Source organism: Pseudopodoces humilis, chromosome 6, assembly GCF_049639895.1.
Source record: "Pseudopodoces humilis isolate 2021_Gansu_Grassland_sample_001 chromosome 6, ASM4963989v1, whole genome shotgun sequence".
NCBI classification, from domain to species: Eukaryota; Metazoa; Chordata; class Aves; order Passeriformes; family Paridae; genus Pseudopodoces; species Pseudopodoces humilis.
In genome coordinates, this window is record NC_142205.1 from 465,341 (window position 1) to 488,132 (window position 22,792).

The 22,792-nt window shown below is 59.6% G+C and overlaps 1 protein-coding gene across 6 annotated transcripts in view; it reads right to left on the reverse strand.

Moving 5' to 3' along the window:
- Window positions 1-4,072: 4,072 nt before the first annotated feature.
- The window catches only part of ADAM33 (ADAM metallopeptidase domain 33), a 33,872-nt gene continuing 15,152 nt past the window's right edge, over window positions 4,073-22,792 (reverse strand). The window contains exons 7-24 of one of the 6 annotated variants that reach the window (XM_088056562.1): window positions 22,673-22,738; window positions 22,511-22,582; window positions 21,772-21,938; window positions 21,604-21,688; window positions 20,822-20,964; window positions 17,268-17,445; window positions 15,328-15,417; window positions 14,568-14,763; window positions 14,023-14,131; window positions 13,325-13,529; window positions 12,337-12,414; window positions 11,091-11,199; window positions 10,649-10,799; window positions 8,597-8,687; window positions 6,343-6,588; window positions 5,891-6,054; window positions 5,597-5,614; window positions 4,073-5,187 (exon numbers count right to left, since the gene is read on the reverse strand). In XM_088056562.1, the coding sequence (XP_087912688.1) occupies window positions 5,136-5,187; window positions 5,597-5,614; window positions 5,891-6,054; window positions 6,343-6,588; window positions 8,597-8,687; window positions 10,649-10,799; window positions 11,091-11,199; window positions 12,337-12,414; window positions 13,325-13,529; window positions 14,023-14,131; window positions 14,568-14,763; window positions 15,328-15,417; window positions 17,268-17,445; window positions 20,822-20,964; window positions 21,604-21,688; window positions 21,772-21,938; window positions 22,511-22,582; window positions 22,673-22,738 (2,220 nt within the window). In that variant the 3' untranslated portion in view covers window positions 4,073-5,135. Of the gene's footprint in view, window positions 5,188-5,596; window positions 5,615-5,890; window positions 6,055-6,342; window positions 6,592-8,596; window positions 8,691-10,648; window positions 10,800-11,090; window positions 11,200-12,336; window positions 12,415-13,324; window positions 13,530-14,022; window positions 14,132-14,567; window positions 14,764-15,327; window positions 15,418-17,267; window positions 17,446-20,821; window positions 20,965-21,603; window positions 21,689-21,771; window positions 21,939-22,510; window positions 22,583-22,672; window positions 22,739-22,792 lie in introns of all 6 variants that reach the window. The other 5 variants (XM_088056560.1, XM_088056561.1, XM_088056559.1 and 2 more) reach the window with 5 other exon arrangements.

Here is a 22,792-nt window from a genome sequence, read left to right on the forward strand (position 1 = left end):
TCCCAGGGTGGCTCCCCCAAAGCGCCCCAGGAAAACCTCCAAGGGCTGGGGCTGTCTCCTGTCAGCTCCCATCACCTGGTCCTGTCACCACAGCTCCATCACCTGGTCCTGTCACCACGTCCCACCACAGCTCCATCACCTGGTCCTGTCACCACATCCCACCACAGCTCCCATCACCTGGCCCTGTCACCACAGCTCCATCACCTGGCCCTGTCACCACAGCTCCCACCACAGCTCCATCACCTGGTCCTGTCACCACGTCCCACCACAGCTCCATCACCTGGTCCTGTCACCACAGCTCCATCACCTGGCCCTGTCACCACAGCTCCATCACCTGGTCCTGTCACCACAGCTCCATCACCTGGTCCTGTCACCACAGCTCCATCACCTGGTCCTGTCACCACAGCTCCCACCACAGCTCCATCACCTGGTCCTGTCACCACAGCTCCCACCACAGCTCCATCACCTGGTCCTGTCACCACGTCCCACCACAGCTCCATCACCTGGCCCTGTCACCACAGCTCCCACCACAGCTCCATCACCTGGCCCTGTCACCACAGCTCCATCACCTGGTCCTGTCACCACAGCTCCCACCACAGCTCCATCACCTGGTCCTGTCACCACAGCTCCCACCACAGCTCCATCACCTGGTCCTGTCACCACAGTTCCCATCACCTGGTCCTGTCACCACAGCTCCCACCACAGCTCCATCACCTGGTCCTGTCACCACAGCTCCATCACCCAGCCCTGTCACCACGTCCCACCACAGCCTCGGCAAGCCCTGAGGGGCCCGAGCCTGCCACAGGTCGCTGCTGGGGGTCAGGACAGGCACAGCTGGGACAGGACTGGAGACTCCACCTGACATCTGAGGGGAGCCACCTGGAAAAGGGGAACCAAGGTGTGCAGAGGGGAACCAAGGTGTGGAGAGGGGAACCAAGGTGTGGAGAGGGGAACCAAGGTGTGGAGACCTCGCCTGAGATGAAGGAGATCCTGAACAGCTTCACCGGGGTTGTGTGGGTGTCAGAGACCCCTGAATGGCCAAGGAGGTGCAGTCACCGAACAACAGAGTGGTTTGGTGGGAAAGGAACCTCAAATCCCCCAGTGCCACCCCAGCCCTGGCAGGGACAGCTCCCACTGTCCCAGGAGCTCCAGCCCCAGTGTCCAGCCTGGCCTTGGGCACTGCCAGGGATCCAGGGGCAGCCCCAGCTGCTCTGGGCACCTGTGCCAGGCACTGCCCACCCTGCCAGGAACAATTCCTGCCCAAGATCCCATCCAGCCCTGCCCTCTGGCACTGGGAGCCATTCCCTGGCTCCTGTCCCCAGTCCCTCTCCAGCTCTCCTATGCCATCTGCGGCCATCTGCTGCCATCTAGTGCCACCGAGCCACCCCAAAGCTCCCCGCTCCTCCGGCACGGGCCCTGCCAGGGCCAGGATGGACACGGCCACCGCTGGGACCCCCAGCCCTGCAGAGCTCCCCATCCCTGCACAGCCCCCCCATCCCTACAGAGCCCCCCTGCCCTGCAGAGCTCCCCCCATCCCTGCAGAGCTCCCCCATCCCTGCAGAGCCCCCCCATCCCTGCAGAGCTCCCCCCATCCCTGCAGAGCCCCCCATCCCTGCAGAGCTCCCCCCATCCCTGCACAGCCCCCCCATGCCCTGCAGAGCTCCCCATCCCTGCAGAGCCCCCCATCCCTGCAGAGCCCCCCTGCCCTGCAGAGCCCCCCATCCCTGCACAGCCCCCCATCCCTGCACAGCCCCCCATCCCTGCAGAGCTCCCCCCATCCCTGCAGAGCTCCCCATCCCTGCAGAGCCCCCCATCCCTGCAGAGCTCCCCCATCCCTGCAGAGCCCCCCCATCCCTGCAGAGCCCCCCCATCCCTGCAGAGCCCCCCATCCCTGCAGAGCCCCCCATCCCTGCAGAGCTCCCCATGCCCTGCAGAGCCCCCCATCCCTGCAGAGCCCCCCATCCCTGCAGAGCCCCCCATCCCTGCAGAGCCCCCCATCCCTGCAGAGCCCCCCTGCCCTGCAGAGCCCCCCATCCCTGCAGAGCTCCCCATCCCTGCAGAGCTCCCCATCCCTGCACAGCCCCCCATCCCTGCAGAGCTCCCCCATCCCTGCAGAGCCCCCCATCCCTGCAGAGCCCCCCTGCCCTGCAGAGCCCCCCTGCCCTGCAGAGCTCCCCATCCCTGCAGAGCTCCCCATCCCTGCAGAGCCCCCCATCCCTGCAGAGCCCCCCATCCCTGCAGAGCCCCCCATCCCTGCAGAGGTCCCCCATCCTTGCGGAGCCCCCCCCCCCCTGCCGAGCCCCCCATCCCTGCAGAGCCCCCCCATCCCTGCAGAGCCCCCCATCCCTGCAGAGCCCCCCATCCCTGCAGAGCCCCCCCATCCCTGCAGAGCTCCCCATCCCTGCAGAGCCCCCCATCCCTGCAGAGCTCCCCCCATCCCTGCAGAGCCCCCCCATCCCTGCAGAGCCCCCCATCCCTGCAGAGCCCCCCCAGGTCTGCAGAGCCCCCCATCCCTGCAGAGCTCCCCCTGCCCTGCAGAGCTCCCCCCATCCCTGCAGAGCCCCCCTGCCCTGCAGAGCCCCCCATCCCTGCAGAGCCCCCCATCCCTGCACAGCCCCCCATCCCTGCACAGCCCCCCATCCCTGCAGAGCTCCCCATCCCTGCAGAGCCCCCGGGCCTCACACCCCGCTCCGAGCACGGAGCCGGCCCGGGGCTGGGGCTCGGTCTCGGGCAGCTCCGGGGCTGCTCCCGGTTCCGGAGGGCTCCACTGGCCCAGCACGCCCGGTTCTGCCCCGGGAGCCCCCGGCGGCTGCGGGGCCGGCCCGGGAAGGGCCTTGCCAAGGCTGAGGGGCCCTGGAGCGGTGCTGCTGGCAGAGCCCCGGGCGAGCCCCGCTGTGCAGCACGGACACCGAGGGCTCCTGCCGGCCCTGCCCGGGCTGGGCAGCTCAGGCCGAGCCCCAGCTGGGCCACCCTGCACCGCCGGGGACACGCGAAGGGCCCGCGGGGGCCAGCAAGGTGCCGCTGATGGCCAAGGGTCGGGACACTGGGGCCGGTCACCTCCCCTTCCCTCGGGCTTGTGACCACAGCACTGTCACCCCACACTCTGTCATTGAGCTGAATGGTCTGATCCTTGAGAGAGGCTTTTTTTCCAACCACTTCATCACTGCAGAGACTTCTCCAAACCCTCTGAAGCTGTTTTACCCCCTCCTGGCCCCTGCCCTGGGCAGGAGAAGGGAGGACATCCACAGGGAGCACAGCTCCCTCTCTAGCAGCTCCATAGTCTGACCATCTCAGAAGTCCTTGGGAGATCCCTAAAAAATGGGACTTTGGGAATGTTTAGGGATTGTTTTCAGTTCATGAATCCTGTCCTGGTGCTCATCTGACGATGATCTTGAGAGGTCCCTTCCAACCTCAATGACATTGGTTTTCTGATTTTGTTATCAGAGTAAGAGATGTTGGATCCTTGACCCCAGCTGCATATCCATGAGCCAAGAAAGATATGGAGGTACCAGGGATCACAAAACCCCACACATTTAGCTTGGAAAATCCCTCCAAGGTCACCGAGTCCCAGCTGTGCCCGATGCCCCCTTGTCCCCAGCCCAGAGCCCTGAGTGCCACGTCCAGACCTTCCCTGGACACCGCCAGGGATGGGCACTCCAAACCTCCCTGGGCAGCTCCTGCCAGTGCCTGACCAGCCCTTCCATGGAGAAATTCCTCCTGAAGATGCTTCAGAGAGAGAGAGACCAACGTCTTCAAAACAAAGCCTGAGGGTAAGGACAGCTCAGCTTAAGGTGGCCTCAGCCACAACCTGCACCCAGCTGTTGTGTGACACTGGGGACAATGGAGCACCAGAGCAGCTGCCTGAGGGCTGTCCCTGAGCCTGTACCGTGGCTGGACACATGCCAGAGGATTTTCCCCAGGTCAGTGTAGCTGACAGGTCACACACAGCCGGATCCCAGGATTATGGGACCCCTGGGATCTGTTTGCTCTGGTGTGGTCAGAGCCCTGGAGGTCCTCTGCTGTCTGAAGGTTCAGGGGACAGGGAGCAAGAAAAGAGCCAGAGGAGCCAAGGGACTTTACAAAATCTTTGTTGTCGTTTCAGACCCTGATCGAGCCGCAGGTCAAGTCACAGGAAAGTGGCACAAACTGTGCAGGTCAACAGCACCTTGGATGGAGGGTTGGGAAGCCCTTCAAGAATCCCTTTGTCAAACCTCACAACAGCCCTGTGAGGTAGGAAACACCCCCAACAGGGGGACTGAGGCACAGAGAAATGCAGTGGCTTGGCCAAGGCTTCGGACAAGCCGATAACTCGGGCAGGAGTTTTCCTGCTCTGGTTCCCGGCTTGTGGCTCCTTCCCCTTGGACGGCGGAGTGCGAGCGGCTCCCGGAGCCACTGCCGGGCTTGGCCCAGGAGCAGAGAACAGGCAACGTTGTGAGGGCTCCCGAGCCCCTCAAAAGCACCCTGGGAAGCAGCTGCCACCAGCACTTGGGGCATTCAGACATTCCCAGACAGTTTCTCCTTCCAGGTGAGCCCAGGATCGTCACCGCTTTTCCTGGTGCAATGGGACGGGAGGTCAGCAGGAGCCTGAGAACTCGGATCCTTCATGGAAACGTCCCAGCACTGCGTGGCCCAGTCCAAACTGGGCACCACGCTTCTGTCATGGCAAACGTGTCCCAGACGATGGCCAGTGTGGAGCTGCGGTGGCAGCAGCTGGGGGCTCACCAGCCTGGAGGAGAAGGAGGAGGTAGCTACAAGGACATCACACTGTCACCAGCATCTTCCATGGGTGGGGATGTTCACTTCCCCCGGGCTGCTCCATCCCAGCCCGTGTGCAATGTCAAAAGGAACTAAAGCTGGGAGGGAAATTGGCCAGGAAGCAGTGCCAAGAGCTGTGGTGGGATCTCCGTCATGGAAACCTCACCTCCAGCCAACGCCTGGTCCAGCCGTGGTACCAATGTCCCCTGTCCACCCCCACCACTACAGTTTGTGTGCTGAATACAAATTTTGTCTTACAAAAATAGTCCTCTGGTATCAAAAGGGTTACTAAAACAAGAGGAACAGGAGAGCCCTGTGGCCACAGCAGTGCAAATGAGGAGAGCCAGCTCAGGAAGGGTGGGTCAGGTGTCCTGGGGTTGTCACTTCTTTGAGGAGAAGGAGGTGGATTGGACTTTGATGGCTGGGACTGGCCTGGAGCAAGAAAGGAGACAACTGGTTAACTGATTTGAGTGCAGGCACCAGACATCCACCAGCTCCACCACCACCTTCCCCAGCTCAGGAATTCCTCCGTGGATACAGCCCCCAGGTCTGGCTGGCAGGAGAGGATCCCTTGAGGCTCCACTGCCCCATACCCAGAGGATTCAGCAGTGCAGAAGAGCTGGGAGCAGGAGTGACACTGTGAAGGACTTGATCTCCCAACCCTGACCTGGAAAACCCAGGTCTCCATTCCCTGGGACACAGGTGCCCCAGCCCTTGCTGGGGTGCCCAGAGCGACCATGTCCTGCTCATCCAGGAGCCCCTGGGAAGGTGGATTGATCCCCATCTCCCAGCCCAGTGCTTCCCCACCCCACCACGGGGTCTGTAAATGCTCTATACTCACCTTTGAGGTGGTGTCGGTCTGCAGGGAGGAAAGATGACAGAGCATCACCGTCCATCCCTTCACTCCCTCATCCCCAGCAGCTCCCCCCAGGCCACCACGGGCACCCCCAAGGGGTGACACCTCCCTTATCCCAGCACCTTTCCCCACCCAGCCTTGGTCACCGTTTGCCAGTCCTGGCCAGACCTGTGGGGTCACTCTGTGGCTGCAGCCCTTTGGGGTGTCCCTCCCACGAGGCCCCCCAGTGTCCCCCCAGCCGCACCCAAGGTGGGGACACCCAGCTCCTCCCCCACTCACTTCAGGGGCCTCGTGGGGTGGCTCGAGCCGCTCGTCCCCGACACCTTGAAGTTGGTAGGAGGGACCATGACCAGCAGGGTCTGTCCGTGTGCAGGAGGCAGCTCCTTGGCCAGGAGGGGACTCCCCGGCAGCCGCCGGCGCGGGGCTTGGTGCTTTGGGACCACCTGGCATCACAAAGGGCACAGGGAGAGACAAAACCCTTAGAGGAACGTCAGGGAGCTCCTACAAACCTCCCTCCCCCTGCAGAGCTGAGATGCCTCACGGAGCACCCAAAAGCACAGAACACCCAAAAAAACCTTACAGCATCCTCAGATCTGACGGGCTTCCTGCGCTGTTAGAACAGGTGCAGCCCTCGGGGAGCTGGGACAGCTCCCGAACAGAGCCCACCCCAAAGGCAGGCGAGACCCAGGGCGTTTCCCCGAGTCTGGAAGGGGACAGGAGGTGCCGCTCACCTGCGGGGTCCTCACGGGGCTGCAGGGAAGAGGTTTCCTCGGAGGCGGGAGCTTGGCCTGGGAGATGCCGGCTTTGCTGGGCACCAGAGGGGATTTGCTGGCCGGGGGAGGGGGCCTGGCGGGTTTGGGGTCTCTGGGGCGGGGGGGGATGGAATGGGGGGCCGGGCGAAGGGGGTGGACGACGTTGATGGGCTGAGAGCCGGGCTGGGCAGCGCCGGATTTGGGGAGGAACGCGGTCCGTGGGCCCTGCTGCAAGGAGAAAAGCAGAAGTGGGGCAGATCCTTGGGTGAGGTTCTCCTGGGTGCTGACCTGCAGCTGTCCCCTCGAGGGACACGCTCAGTGGTGAACCTGGCAGCGTTGATGGTTGGATTTGATTATCTTAGATATGGACATCAGAGGGCATTTCCAACCTCCCTGATTCTGTGATTCCGTGTTTGATCCTCACTAACCCCGTGAGAAGACACAGGGATGAGAAAGGTGCTGCAGCTCCAGAGCAGGGTCAGCTCTGGTGAATCCACACCAGATTTCCAGCAGATGGGAAACATCATCCAAAAAATCTGAATTCCTCCTAAATTCAGCCCTGGTGCTCAAAAAGCACCAGTGAGGGTTAAAAGTTAAAAATTCACTGGAGTGTGGTGCAGGATAAATAGAAGAACTTCTGGAAAATGAGGGAATAACCAAATGAAGGAATAACCAAACCTGCACGAGCAAAGAGCAATGACCCGAGGACGAAGAACAGGACTCCATAAATCAAACTACAAAGCCAAAGACCAACTTTGTTTGAATTTTGGGCTCGTTAACATCAGAAAACACCCCCCCACCCCAGCACAGGCTGTGACCATCCCTCACTCTCACCTATCCCTTTTCCATTTGGGGAATTTCCCAGTGGAGGCTCCTGGCGATCACCAGGGGAGTTTGAGCTCAACAGACTCAGTTTTAGGAGGGATGGGCACACCTGGCCATGGGCTCAGTGCAGACACGAGGCAGGACCAGCACAGGCAACAGTGCTTGGCCAGATCCTGGGAGCAGATGTGATATCCACAGGGTTCACATCCCAGCAGGGAAAACAAACCTGGCAGCTGAGTTATCTCTGACCTGGGTGAGTTATCTCTGACCTGAGTTATCTCTGACCTGGGTGAGTTATCTCTGACCTGGGTGAGTTATCTCTGACCTGAGTTATCTCTGACCTGGGTGAGTTATCTCTGACCTGGGTGAGTTATCTCTGACCTGAGTTATCTCTGACCTGGGTGAGTTATCTCTGACCAGGGTGAGTTATCACAGACCTGGGTGAGTTATCACTGACCTGGGTGAGTTATCACAGACCTGAGTTATCTCTGACCTGAGTTATCTCTGACCAGGGTGAGTTATCTCTGACCTGAGTTATCTCTGACCTGAGTTATCTCTGACCTGAGTTATCTCTGACCTGGGTGAGTTATCTCTGACCTGAGTTATCTCTGACCTGAGTTATCTCTGACCTGGGTGAGTTATCTCTGACCTGAGTTATCTCTGACCTGAGTTATCTCTGACCTGGGTGAGTTATCTCTGACCTGAGTTATCTCTGACCTGGGTGAGTTATCTCTGACCTGAGTTATCTCTGACCAGGGTGAGTTATCACTGACCTGGGTGAGTTGTCACTGACCTGGGTGAGTTATCACTGACCTGGGTGAGTTGTCACTGACCTGGGTGAGTTATCACTGACCTGGGTGAGTTACCTCTGACCTGGGTGAGTTATCACTGACCTGGGTGAGTTGTCACTGACCTGGGTGAGTTATCACTGACCTGGGTGAGTTGTCACTGACCTGGGTGAGTTATCTCTGACCTGGGTGAGTTGTCACTGACCTGGGTGAGTTACCACTGACCTGAGTTATCTCTGACCTGGGTGAGTTATCTCTGACCTGGGTGAGTTATCACTGACCTGGGTGAGTTGTCACTGACCTGGGTGAGTTATCACAGACCTGGGTGAGTTATCTCTGACCTGGGTGAGTTATCTCTGACCTGGGTGAGTTATCTCTGACCTGGGTGAGTTATCACTGACCTGGGTGAGTTGTCACTGACCTGGGTGAGTTGTCACTGACCTGGGTGAGTTATCACTGACCTGGGTGAGTTATCTCTGACCTGAGTGAGTTATCTCTGACCTGGGTGAGTTATCTCTGACCTGGGTAAGTTATCACTGACCTGGGTGAGTTATCTCTGACCTGGGTGAGTTACCACAGAACTTGGTGAGTTGTCATTGAACTGGTGAGTTGTCACTGACCTTGGTGGGGTGGCTGGAGGCTGAAATGTTCCTCAGGGTGAAAGCAGCTTTGGGATGGGCACTGCTTGACTTCCGACCAATGGATTTATTCCTGCTGGGGATGAAGGATATGGCAAAATAAAGCAACCAGGGGAGCACCAGCTGCCTCCAAAACGCTGCCCATCAGCTCCTGTCTCAATTAACACCTCATTAGCAGCCAGCCCTCACTGCTGGGCAGCAGGGATGGTCAGTGTGTGATGGTCAGCAGGGATGGTCAGTGTGTGATGGACAGGGATGGTCAGCAGGGATGGTCAGTGTGTGATGGTCAGCAGGGATGGTCAGTGTGTGATGGACAGCAGGGATGGTCAGTGTGTGATGGACAGGGATGGTCAGTGTGTGATGGACAGCAGGGATGGTCAGTGTGTGATGGACAGGGATGGTCAGTGTGTGATGGTCAGCAGGGATGGTCAGTGTGTGATGGACAGGGATGGTCAGTGTGTGATGGACAGCAGGGATGGTCAGTGTGTGATGGACAGGGATGGTCAGTGTGTGATGGACAGGGATGGTCAGTGTGTGATGGACAGCAGGGATGGTCAGTGTGTGATGGACAGCAGGGATGGTCAGTGTGTGATGGTCAGCAGGGATGGTCAGTGTGTGATGGTCAGCAGGGATGGTCAGTGTGTGATGGACAGGGATGGTCAGTGTGTGATGGACAGCAGGGATGGTCAGTGTGTGATGGACAGGGATGGTCAGTGTGTGATGGTCAGCAGGGATGGTCAGTGTGTGATGGTCAGCAGGGATGGTCAGTGTGTGATGGACAGCAGGGATGGTCAGTGTGTGATGGACAGGGATGGTCAGTGTGTGATGGACAGCAGGGATGGTCAGTGTGTGATGGACAGGGATGGTCAGTGTGTGATGGACAGCAGGGATGGTCAGTGTGTGATGGACAGCAGGGATGGTCAGTGTGTGATGGACAGCAGGGATGGTCAGTGTGTGATGGACAGCAGGGATGGTCAGTGTGTGATGGACAGGGATGGTCAGTGTGTGATGGACAGGGATGGTCAGTGTGTGATGGACAGGGATGGTCAGTGTGTGATGGACAGCAGGGATGGTCAGTGTGTGATGGACAGGGATGGTCAGTGTGTGATGGACAGCAGGGATGGTCAGTGTGTGATGGACAGGGATGGTCAGTGTGTGATGGACAGGGATGGTCAGTGTGTGATGGACAGGGATGGTCAGTGTGTGATGAACAGGGATGGTCAGTGTGTGATGGACAGGGATGGTCAGTGTGTGATGGACAGCAGGGATGGTCAGTGTGTGATGGACAGCAGGGATGGTCAGTGTGTGATGGACAGGGATGGTCAGTGTGTGATGGACAGGGATGGTCAGCAGGGATGGTCAGTGTGTGATGGACAGGGATGGTCAGTGTGTGATGGACAGGGATGGTCAGTGTGTGATGGACAGGGATGGTCAGCAGGGATGGTCAGTGTGTGATGGACAGGGATGGTCAGTGTGTGATGGACAGGGATGGTCAGTGTGTGATGGACAGCAGGGATGGTCAGTGTGTGATGGACAGGGATGGTCAGTGTGTGATGGACAGGGATGGTCAGTGTGTGATGGACAGGGATGGTCAGCAGGGATGGTCAGTGTGTGATGGACAGGGATGGTCAGTGTGTGATGGACAGGGATGGTCAGTGTGTGATGGACAGGGATGGTCAGTGTGTGATGGACAGCAGGGATGGTCAGTGTGTGATGGTCAGCAGGGATGGTCAGTGTGTGATGGACAGCAGGGATGGTCAGTGTGTGATGGACAGGGATGGTCAGTGTGTGATGGACAGCAGGGATGGTCAGTGTGTGATGGACAGGGATGGTCAGTGTGTGATGGACAGGGATGGTCAGTGTGTGATGGACAGGGATGGTCAGCAGGGATGGTCAGTGTGTGATGGACAGGGATGGTCAGTGTGTGATGGACAGGGATGGTCAGTGTGTGCTGGGACAGAAGGGGTTTGGGGTTTGGGGTTTGGGGTTTGGGATTTGGGGTTTGGGGTTTGGGGTTTGGGGTGCCCCACACACCTGCAGGCCTCCTGGCCCCTGTGCCTCGTCTCCTTGATCCACCTGTTGAGGAGGGAGTTCTCCCGCCGGTACCAGTAGTAGATGCTCAGCATCAGGGCGGGCAGGAGGAACAGGAAGATGACGAGGAGGGCGATCAGGATGGATTCGTGGTCTGGCAGGGGAAGCACAGGGAGGAGTGAGGGGCTGGAGCAGCCACCAGCCTCTGGCCTCACTCAGTGGACGTGGTGACCCCATCTGCCCACTCCTGGTCACTCCTCCAGGAGGGAACAGGCCCTCAGTGGCCTCTGATGGCAATGGGTGGCCACCAAGCAGCCAGAGCTGGCCACAGACCGTGGGGCTGCCTGCACAGACCCCACCCAGCCGCCCTGGCAGCACGGAGCCCTCCCTTGGCACCGCTGCAGGCAGGAGCAGCCCGGGGCGCTGGGGACAAGCTGGGACTCACTGTGGCTCTGCACGGGACCGCTGTCCACGCTGCCACCCAGGCCCGGCTTCTCACAGAACGGGGGGGCCCAGCCGGGGTCACAGTGACAGTTCTTGTTGCTGTTGCAGACCTGGGGACAGAGGAGAGGGTTGGACACCACCAGGGCTGTGTGGGAATGATGGTCCACAGGGCAGGAATGAACAGATGGTGACAGAAGTCTGGGTTGATGAAGCTTCACCCCTGACACTGCTCCCCCTGGGACATCACAGAATCCTGGAATGGGTTGGGTTGGAAGAGATCTTAAAGTTTCTCCAGAGCCACCCCAGCCATGGCAGGGACAGCTCCCACTGTCCCAGGAGCTCCCAATGTCCAGCCTGGCCTTGGGCACTGCCAGGGATCCAGGGGCAGCCCCAGCTGCTCTGGGAATTCCATCCCAGCCCCTGCCCGCCCTGCCAGGAACAATTCCTGCCCAAAATCCCATCTACACCTCTTCTTTCACTCTGAAGCCGTTCCCCTGGTCCTGTCAGTATCTGCCCATGAAAAAAGACACTCTCCCTTATTTGTAAGCCCTTTTTAGTGCTGGAAGGTGCCAGAAGGTCTCCCCAGAACCTTCTCTTCTCCAGGCTGACCAACTCCAGCTCTGAGAGCCTTAACCATGCTGGGCAGAACAAAAGGGTAGATGTGGATGTTTTACCTGTCACAAAAGGGTAAATCAGATGTTTTATCTGTCACATCCCTTCCATGACCCAGCAGGAATTCCCACAGCAGTTTCTGTTTTCTCATCTGACAATGCCCTGCGCTCCAGAGAGCTCAAACCCCTGTAGCCTGTATTCAGCTCTGGAGAGCAGCATCTCCTCCCATTCCCTGAACCATTCCCTGAACCATTCCCTGAACCATTCCCTGAACCATTCCCTGAACCATTCCCTGAACCATTCCCTGCCTTCCCGCTGTCCCAGCTCTCCTTCCAACTCTTGTTTTGCTCTCAGGGGGACCAGGCACCTGCTCTGAGCTCCTCTCAAAGCTCAAATCAGACCCTCATCCAAGTTTTGCAGATGGTGCTTACACCACAAACCATCTCCTTCCTCTCACTTGGGCGTGGGCGAGCAAAGGTCCCAGCCCAGCCCCTCCTGCAGCTGACACGTGGGACAGGTCTGAAAGGCAGAAATCCACTGGGTCACGGGGCCCATCGCTGGGGGAGACACTTGGTTTGGCTGGAAGCCCTGCAGCTCATGGCAGGAGCTGCCTGCAGGGCCCTGCAGCCGCTCACCCCGTGGCCGTGGCAGCGGGACACGCACTTCTCCAGCTCAAACAGCGACGCGTTCTGGCACCGCCGGTCCTTGCACACCTGGGAGGGACACGAGGGGCTGAGGTCAGAGAGGGACCCAGGACTGCTGGCACGGGTGGGGGTTCTCCAGAGGATGTTGGGAAATGCAGGGTGGTGAAATAGCATTGTTCCAGTCAATGGATTTGGCTCCCATTCCCTATCCAGGATGGCTGAGCGGAGCCCAGCCCCGCCGCTCCCAGCCCGCTCCACACAGCCCACCTGCCAGCTCCTGGAGAAACCATTTCCCATTTGGCCCTAAAACCCAGGCACTGGCCAACATAAACAATGCTGGATTTCAAAACTGGCCATATTTCCTCATGAAAATGTCACTGTTTTGGCCTTCCCAATGAAAATATCACTGTTAAAAAGCCAAACAGGGAAGGCTGTGTCTGCACAGCCAGCTCTTTCTGGAACATCCCTCCTTCCGTGTCCTCCACCAGCCTCTGCCCTCTCTCAGCTCAAGTGACCCCCTCTAAAGTCCCCGGAGATGCAGGAGCTGCAGAGGAGATGCCCATTCAGCCCAGTTAGCGCTGGATCTGTCCCGCTGATTCCTGGCAGATTTCCTGTTTCCTCTGGGAAACAATCTCTTGATAGGAGGAAGCCACATCCATCAAATCCTGGGGCAATTCCCGCTGGGGTTGCTCCACTCTGAACTGATTTGGTGAAGAGGCTTAGAGGGCAGAGAGAACAATTTGGTGGCCTAAACATGACTGAGCACCCAGTGATGCCCACAAATGCCCCAGGTGAGAAGAATCTGGTGAACACCTGGTGACAGCAGTCGAGGTGTCACCGAGCCAACGTCTGCAGGCGTGGGAGGAACCACATCCCATCCCTGGCTGTGGTGCTGGGAAGAGCCGTGCACGCCCTGGAGCTGGGTCAGAGCCCAGAGATGGTGACCCACAGGAGAGCCCACGCAGGAAGGGGCACTCACCATCCCCTCTCCACACTTGGTGCCCGTCAGGACCAGCCCGGGGTCGGACAGGTCCTCCTGGTCGTCCTTGGCGCTGTAGACGAAGGTGCCGCGGCACTTGACCTCCCGGCCCTTGAAGCGGATCGTGGTGTCGATGGACACCGTGTTGGTCCCCTGAGGCTTCTTGGCAGAGCTCTGGCACTGGATCTTCCCACACATGGCATCCCTGGAGCGGGCACAGCTCACAGAGGGCAGCTGGGACGTGGGGCACCCCCTCACCCTCCCAGCCCCACCATCCCACACCCCTGGGATCATTCCCACCGAATTTATGGCCAAGCTGGAGAGGCTCAGCGGGTTAAACCATGGACAGCAATGATGGAGGGAAACAGCCAGGGGAGCCTCTAACATCCCTGGAATCTCTGGGAATACCAGGGAGCACACACTGCCTAAAAATCACCTCCATCTGGCACTGGCTTTGATTTTCCATCAGCCTGGGCTGGGAGGTGCTGGCGGTGGGACAACAGAATCCCAGGATGGCTGAGGTTGGAAAAGACCCGGAGATCACCAAGCGCAACCTCCCAGCAGCGATGGGGCCAGAGCCCAGAAGGGCCTGGTGGCTTCCCTGGCTCCAGAACAGGGGCTGGTGGCTGGAGGCTGGGCAGGGGCAGCCGTGGGTGCAGGAGGGGACGGGGCAGCCCCGGAGCCAGCACCGCGCTCACCTCTTGTCACACTTGACGTAGCGGCCCTGGCTGTCCTTGCCGCAGTTGCCGTAGGTGTTCCCGGCCATGTTCACGTCCTGGAAACAGGCATCTGGTGCTGGCCACGCTCCTGCACACAGGGGACAGTCCTGGGGCACGGGGACAGGAATCCCGACAGCAGCAGCTGGGTGCTCGTGGAGGAAGCGCCGTGGAAAGGTCTCCCAAGAGCTGCTGCTGCGGGTGCCGGGCCAAGGACAGCAGGGAGGAAATTCCCTTTTCTCTGGAGTCTTGTGGAGGATTTTGGTCATAGAATGATTCAGGTTGGAAGAGACCTCAAACCCCACCCAGTGCCACCCCAGCCCTGGCAGGGACAGCTCCCACTGTCCCAGGAGCTCCAGCCCCAGTGTCCAGCCTGGCCTTGGGCACTGCCAGGGATCCAGGGACAGCCCCAGCTGCTCTGGGCTCCTGTGCCAGCCCCACCACCCCCAGCCCCGGGCAGGGGCCATGGGCAGCCGCGGGAGCCAGCTCTGAGCGCCAGGGCTGTGCTGGAGGGCAGTGGCACACACCTGGTCCCCAGAGCTGCAGGCACTGCTGCTGGTGGCTCATGCACATGCCGTTGCTGCAGTAGGCCTCCCCGCGCGCGCACGACGAGCCGTCCAGCAGGTACACGTTGGCTGGGCAGTACGGCGACGCTCCGGTGCAGAACTCCGGCAGGTCACAGGATCCCGCGGCTTCCCGGCACATCGTCCCTGCCACCTTCAGCTGCAGGGGACAGGGGAACGTCGGCACAGAGCCGAGGGGACAGGGTGGCACCTCACAGGGGCCCTGGAGACTGCTGGGGGCTGTATAGGGACACATCCCTCAGCTGGACCACAGCCACAAAGCTGCCAGAGGGAATTCTCCTGGAGAGGGAGTTTGGAGTCTGGAGGGACAGGAGCCAGGGAATGGCTCCCAGTGCCAGAGGGCAGGGCTGGATGGGATTTTGGGCAGGAATTGTTCCTGGCAGGGTGGGCAGGCCCTGGCACAGGTGCCCAGAGCAGCTGGGGCTGTCCCTGGATCCCTGGCAGTGCCCAAGGCCAGGCTGGACACTGGGGCTGGAGCTCCTGGGACAGTGGGAGCTGTCCCTGCCATGGCTGGGGTGACACTGGGGGGGATTTGGGGTCCTCCCCACCCTGCCCATTCCATGATTCTCCTCAGACACAAGGTTACACATGGACCCTGCTCAGCGGGCACTGGGGTGTGATGGACCAGCAGCACAGGAGGGAGCAGCAGGGCCGGGTCTCCCCTCATCCCAGGGGCACAGGGTGGGCAGGGTGGGGGTCTCACCCTGCAGCTGTGGCAGCAGTCCCCGTGGGCACACTGGGCTCCCTGCTTGAGCGTGCAGTTGTGAGCGTTGCAGCAGGGGTTGGTGCATTCCTGCGTGGAGAGGAGAACTCCGTGGGCAATGGTTCCATCCCTTCCCCAGCGCCGCCCCAGCCCCTTCCCCACCCGTCACAGCACGTGGGGAAACTGAGGCACGGAGGGCGTGAGGAAGAACTGGGCACTCAAGGGAAAAGTCAGGGAGAAAGTCAGGACTGGGATAAACGGTCTGGGAAGAGCCCTTGGGATGGAGTCCCTGTGGTGACAGCAAACCCTACCCTTGGAAATGCTCTGTGCAGGAATTCCCTCAGCTGAGGTGGGCGGCAGGAGGGTCACTCTGTACCCCCAGGAGGTCACTCTGTACCCCCAGAAGGGTCACTCTGTACCCCCAGGAGGTCACTCTGTACCCCCAGAAGGGTCACTCTGTACCCCCAGCCCCAGGAGGGTCACTCTGTACCCCCAAGAGAATCACTGTACCCCCGGTGTCACTGTACCCCCAGGAGAATCACTGTACCCCCGGTGTCACTGTACCCCCAGGAGAATCACTGTACCCCCAGGAGGTCACTCTCTACCCCCACAGTGTCACTGTACCCCCATAGTGTCACTGTACCCCCAGTGTCACTGTACCCCCAGGAGGTCACTCTGTACCCCCACAGTGTCACTGTACCCCTGTAGTGTCACTGTACCCCCACAGTGTCACTGTACCCCCAGGAGGTCACTCTGTACCCCCATAGTGTCACTGTACCCCCACAGTGTCACTGTACCTCCCCAGTGTCACTGTACCCTCAGTGTCACTGTACCTCCCCAGTGTCACTGTACCCTCAGTGTCACTGTACCCTCAGTGTCACTGTACCCTCAGTGTCACTGTACTTCCCCAGTGTCACTGTACCCTCAGTGTCACTGTACTTCCCCAGTGTCACTGTACCCTCAGTGTCACTGTACCTCCCCAGTGTCACTGTACCCTCAGTGTCACTGTACCTCCCCAGTGTCACTGTACCCTCAGTGTCACTGTACCCCCCGTGTCACTGTACCCTCAGTGTCACTGTACTTCCCCAGTGTCACTGTACCCTCAGTGTCACTGTACCCCCAGTGTCACTGTACCTCCCCAGTGTCACTGTACCCTCAGTGTCACTGTACCCCTGTAGTGTCACTGTACCTCCCCAGTGTCACTGTACCCTCAGTGTCACTGTACCCCTGTAGTGTCACTGTACCCCCATAGTGTCACTGTACCTCCCCAGTGTCACTGTACCCCTGTAGTGTCACTGTACCCTCAGTGTCACTGTACCCTCAGTGTCACTGTACCTCCCCAGTGTCACTGTACCCTCAGTGTCACTGTACCCCCAGTGTCACTGTACCCTCAGTGTCACTGTACCCCCCGTGTCACTGTACCCCCCGTGTCACTGTACCCCCCGTGTCACTGTACCCCCAGTGTCACTGTACCCTCAGTGTCACTGTACCCCCCGTGTCACTGTACCCCCCGTGTCACTGTACCCTCAGTGTCACTGTACCCCCAGTGTCACTGTACCCTCAGTGTCACTGTACCCCCAGTGTCACTGTACCCCCATAGTGTCACTGTACCCCCATAGTGTCACTGTACCTCCCCAGTGTCACTGTACCCCCAGTGTCACTGTACCCTCAGTGTCACTGTACCCCCAGTGTCACTGTACCCTCAGTGTCACTGTACCCCCAGTGTCACTGTACCCCCCGTGTCACTGTACCCTCAGTGTCACTGTACCCTCAGTGTCACTGTACCCCCAGTGTCACTGTACCCCCCGTGTCACTGTACCCCCAGTGTCACTGTACCCCCCGTGTCACTGTACCCTCAGTGTCACTGTACCCTCAGTGTCACTGTACCTCCCCAGTGTCACTGTACCCTCAGTGTCACTGTACCCCCAGTGTCACTGTACCTCCACCTCCCCGCAGTCACAGTCCTCTCCCTCCTCGCGGAAGCCGTTGCCGCATTTCCGTGCCAGCACCAGGTCCTTGGTGTCGGGCAGGTTGAAGAGGCACATTCCCCCTCCCTTCTGGAAGAAGTTCTCCAGCTGCCTCTTGCTGCAGGAGCTGAAGACGCGTGGGAAGGGGTGCCTGGGGGGGACAGAGCGGGGAAAAGGGAGGAGCAGGGCCGGGAGAAGGTGGGAAATCAGTGAGAACTGGGAATTTGGGATGTGGACACACCGGCACAGACCCCCCCGAGAGCGGATTCCTCCCTGTTCAGTGAGCCCAGGGACATCCCCCACCCAGCTGGCACGGCCAGAGCAACAACCGGGGACAGTTCTGAGCCCCAAATCCTCGGGAGCGGGATGGGGGCAGGCAGAGCCTCTGTCCTCCCCTGCCCGGAGCCCCCCGGTGTGACCCCTATGTGACCCCCCTGTGTGACCCTTTTGTGACCCCTGTGTGACCCCCTGTGACCCCTGTGTGACCCCTGTGTGACCTGTGTGACCCCTGTGTGACCCCTGTGTGACCCCCTGTGAGCCCTGTGTGACCCCTGTGTGACCTGTGTGACCCCTGTGTGACCCCCCCTGTGTGCTCTCCCCTGTGTGACCCCCCCTGTGTGATCCCCCCTGTGTGCCCCCTGTGTGACCCCTGTGTGACCCCTGTGTGACCCCTGTGTGACCCCGTGGGTGACCCCTGTGTGACCCCTGTGTGACCCCTGTGTGACCCCATGTGTGACCCCTGTGTGACCCCCTGTGTGACCCCGTGTGACCCCTGTGTGACCCCTGTGTGACCCCCCTGTGTGACCCCTGTGTGACCCCCTGTGTGACCCCGTGACCCCGTGTGACCCCCTGTGTGACCCCTGTGTGACCCCTGTGTGACCCGTGTGGCCCCCCTGTGTGGCCCCTGTGTGACCCTCCATGTGACCCCCTGTGTGACCCTTTTGTGACCCCTGTGTGACCCCTGTGTGACCCCCCGTGTGACCCCTGTGTGACCCCGTGTGACCCCTGTGTGACCCTTTTGTGACCCCTGTGTGACCCCTGTGTGACCCGTGTGACCCCTGTGTGACCCCTGTGTGACCCCGTGTGACCCCTGTGTGACCCCTGTGTGACCCCTGTGTGACCCCGTGTGTGACCCCTGTGTGACCCTTTTGTGACCCCTGTGTGACCCCTGTGTGACCCCTGTGTGACCCTTTTGTGACCCCTGTGTGACCCATGTGTGACCCCATGTGTGACCCCTGTGTGACCCCCTGTGTGACCCCTGTGTGACCCCTGTGTGACCCCTGTGTGACCCTTTTGTGACCCCTGTGTGACCCCTGTGTGACCCTTTTGTGACCCCTGTGTGACCCCTGTGTGACCCCCCGTGTGACCCCTGTGTGAGCCCTGTGTGACCCCTGTGTGACCCCTGTGTGACCCATGTGTGACCCCCTGTGTGACCCTTTTGTGACCCCTGTGTGACCCCGTGTGACCCCTGTGTGACCCCCTGTGTGACCCCGTGTGTGACCCCTGTGTGACCCCTGTGTGACCCCTGTGTGACCCCTGTGTGACCCCTGTGTGACCCCTGTGTGAGCCCCCAGCCACAGGTGCCAGCTGCAGGTGCCACCTCTGCCCCCTGTGCCACCCACAGGACAGGTCCCCACACCTGAGGGCCCTCTGCTCCCCAAACCGAACTGAACTGAACTGAACCGAACCAAACCAAACCAAACCAAACCAGACCAAACCAGACCCAAACCAAACCAAACCCAAACCAAACCAAACCAAACCAGACCAGACCAAACCAAACCCAAACCAAACCCAAATCAAACCAAACCAGACCAAACCAGACCAAACCAAACCCAAACCAGACCAAACCAAACCAGACCAGACCAAACCCAAATCAAACCAAACCAGACCAAACCAGACCAAACCAAACCCAAATCAAACCAAACCAGACCAAACCCAAATCGAACCAAACCAAACCCAAATCGAACCAAACCAAACCAAATCAAACTGAACCAACCCGAACCAAACCAAACCAAACCAGACCAGACCAAACAGAACCAAACCAAACCAAACCCAAATCGAACCAAACCAAACCTAACCAAATCAAACCAAACCAACCCGAACCAAACCAAACCAGACCAAACCAAACCAAACAGAACCAAACCAAACCGAACCAGACCAAACCAAACAGAACCAAACCAAACCAAACCAAACCGAACCAGACCAAACTAAACCAACCCAACCCAAACCCAACCCAAACCAGACCAAACTAAACCAACCCAACCCAAACCCAACCCAAACCAGACCAAACCGAACCAAACCGAACCAAACCCCTTCCTGTTCTCACTGAACCACAACAGGAAACACCCACCTGGGCCACTGACATACACAGCTGAGATGGGTGAAAATCACTTAAAATTATGGAAAAGAAACACCAAAAAGGACCCAGAGAGCAGCAAAAATAGAACAGTCAGAGCCTACAATGTGTAAGGAGCTGAGGAACAGGAGAAACACTCATTTCCTACAGAACCTCTGAGCAAGATTCTTCTCTAATTTCACACTTTGTGGGGGTTTGGTGGTTTATGAAGAAGAAGGAAGCCTTTCCTTCTGCTTAGAAACTGTTTCATTTCCTGTTAAAGCTGAAAACTATTTTCAAATCAGGACATTTCATTCTCGAGACGACTCAGAGGACATTTTATAAAAGCGGTTCTGAAATCCCCTGAGCTGGAGGGAGACCTGTAAGTGCCTGCAGGTTACGGAGGCTGAGCAAGCCAATGTACCCTGTATGTATTTATGTACATTATACACATGGCTGTGCAAACAGGGACAGGGCACAGTCAGAAATGTGCTTTTCCCCAGCACAACTCGCCCAGGCAGACGTTAAATCCTGTGGGATCAACGCCAGGGTCTGGCAGCCCTGAAACCACAAGTGGGGTCCCACTGTTCCTTCCCAACTGGAAGAGCAGATGGGTTAAAACAACGGGGAATGAACAGCTGCCTTTCCTCAGTGTGGGGATATCTGGGGTGAGTGTAACAGCAGGAGGTGGAAATTCCAAAGGGAGAAGGACTCTGGAAAGGAAACTGGCCCCAACCAGGTGGATTTTGAATCCCCCCCAGTGCCACCCAACCATGGCAGGGACAGCTCCCACTGTCCCAGGAGCTCCAGCCCCAGTGTCCAGCCTGGCCTTGGGCACTGCCAGGGATCCAGGGGCAGCCCCAGCAAATCTGGGAATTCATTGCCGGGACCTGCCCACCCTCCCAGCCAGGAATTCCCAATTCCCAATCTCCCATCCAGCCCTGCCCTCTGGCACTGGGAGCCATTCCCTGGCTCTTGTCCCTCCATCCCTTGTCCCCAGGCCCTCTCCAGCTCTCCTGGAGCCCCTTTAAGTCCTGCAAGGAGCTCTGAGCTCTCCCTGAATTTTTCCCTTCTCCGGGGGAACATTCCCAGCTCTGCTGCCCTGTCCCCAGAGCAGAGGTGACAGCGTTCCCTGCCCACTCCCACCCTGCTGGGGGCTCTGGGGACACGTCCCAGGGCCAGCAGCACTCACCCCGTGGCTGCTGCCATCACGCAGCCGCCCTGCTCCGGGGTGGCCTCCACGCAGCAGCCCTTGGTGTCGTGGACCATGCCGAAGTTGTGGCCGATCTCGTGGGCCATGGTGGCGGCGGCGCCGATGGGCTGCTCCGCGTGGTCCTGCACGGGGAACGTGTCAGCACAGCCACCATGGCATGGGACGGGCTGAGCCAGCAGGGAGTGGGGCTGGGCAGCCCTGGGATGCAGCTGGGTCCCGGAGGAGGAGGGGTTGCAGGAAGGTTCATGGCAGAAGCGGGGCTTGGTCTCCTGATATTCCCGTGTGGGACTGTGGGGAAGCTCTTGGCTGGAGGCAGCTGCTTAAAACCCGGGGCACATCCCAAAACCCAGAACCCTGGGTGTCCCCCACCACCCTGCCCGGGGATTAAAGGCACCAAGGCCACCGTGAGCACCCCGTGATGCCCAGGGCTGCTATCAGGAGCAGGAGAAGTTATCTGGGCAGAGATGATCCCAGAAATCCAGGAGACAGAAGCAGGGAACAGGCAGGGGCAGCACGAGGGGAGGAGCAGCACAGGAGATCCCAGCGCTGCTGGGAGCTGGGGCTGTACCTGGGGTGGGAGACCTTCAACAGCCCCTTCTCACCCCCCTGTGCACCTGGCCAGCACCTGCGGGGGTCAGGAGCTACAGCATCGTCCCTGACCTGCAGGCTGTGCCCCAGGCCCAGCCTCGGGGGGCTGCTCCTCCAGCCCCACGGAGAGCTCCGGCAGGCCGGGCTGGCGCAGGGACCCCAGGCTCCCTTACCACGCTGACCCCTCCGGAGTTATCGGCGCTGCACATCCCCTCCAGCGGAGCCATGCCGATGGTGGTGCCCCCGAAGGTCTTCCCTCTGCCCGGGCAGGAGCACAGGGGGGTTCAGAGTGCCCAGCCCCCCTGGAGCCCCCTCCCCACATCCCCAGCCCAGGGACCCACGTCAGCAGCTGGGCATTGTCGTGCCTCTTGCGCGCCCTCAGCGACTTCTTCCACTGCAGGAAGGCCCAGAGCGTGGCGTTGGCGTCGCTGCTCACCGCGCACTGGTCCCGCTCCGTCCACACCTCCAGCCCGATCAGGGCCACCTTGATGTTGAGCAGCCTGTAAAACTGCAGGAGGGGACAGCTGCAGCGCCTGGGGACTGCAATTCCCTGGTCACCCTCCCTCCCTGGTGGGCTTCCCTCTGGCTGTGTGACCCCAGAACACCCCTGGCCCGAGCCCACCTGCGAGCACGGGCTCCACAGGCACGGCTGTGGGCACAGGAGCCAGCCAGGGTGGCACGGTGACGTGCAGTGACACCACCTCAGTGTGTCCCTTCTTTGCCAAAGACGCCGCACGGATCCCAGGCAGGGCCAGCGACGCTTCCCGGCTGAGCTCAGCCCACGGGTGACACCATGTGCCCTTCCCACCATGTGCTCAGAGAGCTCCTGGGTTCCTTGGGTGGCCAAGCCCTGGCCCACGAGAGTGGTGGAGTCCCCATCCCTGCAGGGATTTAAAGCCCTGTGCAGGTGGCACTTGGGGACACGGGCAGTGCTGGCCTTGGCAGCGCCGGGGAATGATTGGACACAAAGGATTTAAAGATCTTTTCTGACCTTAACAATTCCATAATTCTATGATTCCTTGCCCTGGTGACACGGGGACAGTCCCTGAGGGCCACACAGGCGTCTGGCAGGTCCCTCACCTTGTCCACGTAGTTGGCGATCTCCACGATGCGCTGCTTGGTGTGGCCCAGGTTGAGGTTCTGGTTCCTGTACTGGAGAGAGATGAGGATGGGAAGGGTCACGGGGTAAATCCAGGGTGGGGGCAGAGAGGGGCTCTGGTTTTCTGTGCCCCCAGCACTCACCAGGGTGTGATCAGCAACGATGAAGAGCTCCATGTACTTCATGGTCCTCCAGGCATCTCTCCTGGCCTGCAGGCAGCACAGGGCTCAGCACAGAGGGGCAGCCCTGGGCTCTGGGCACCC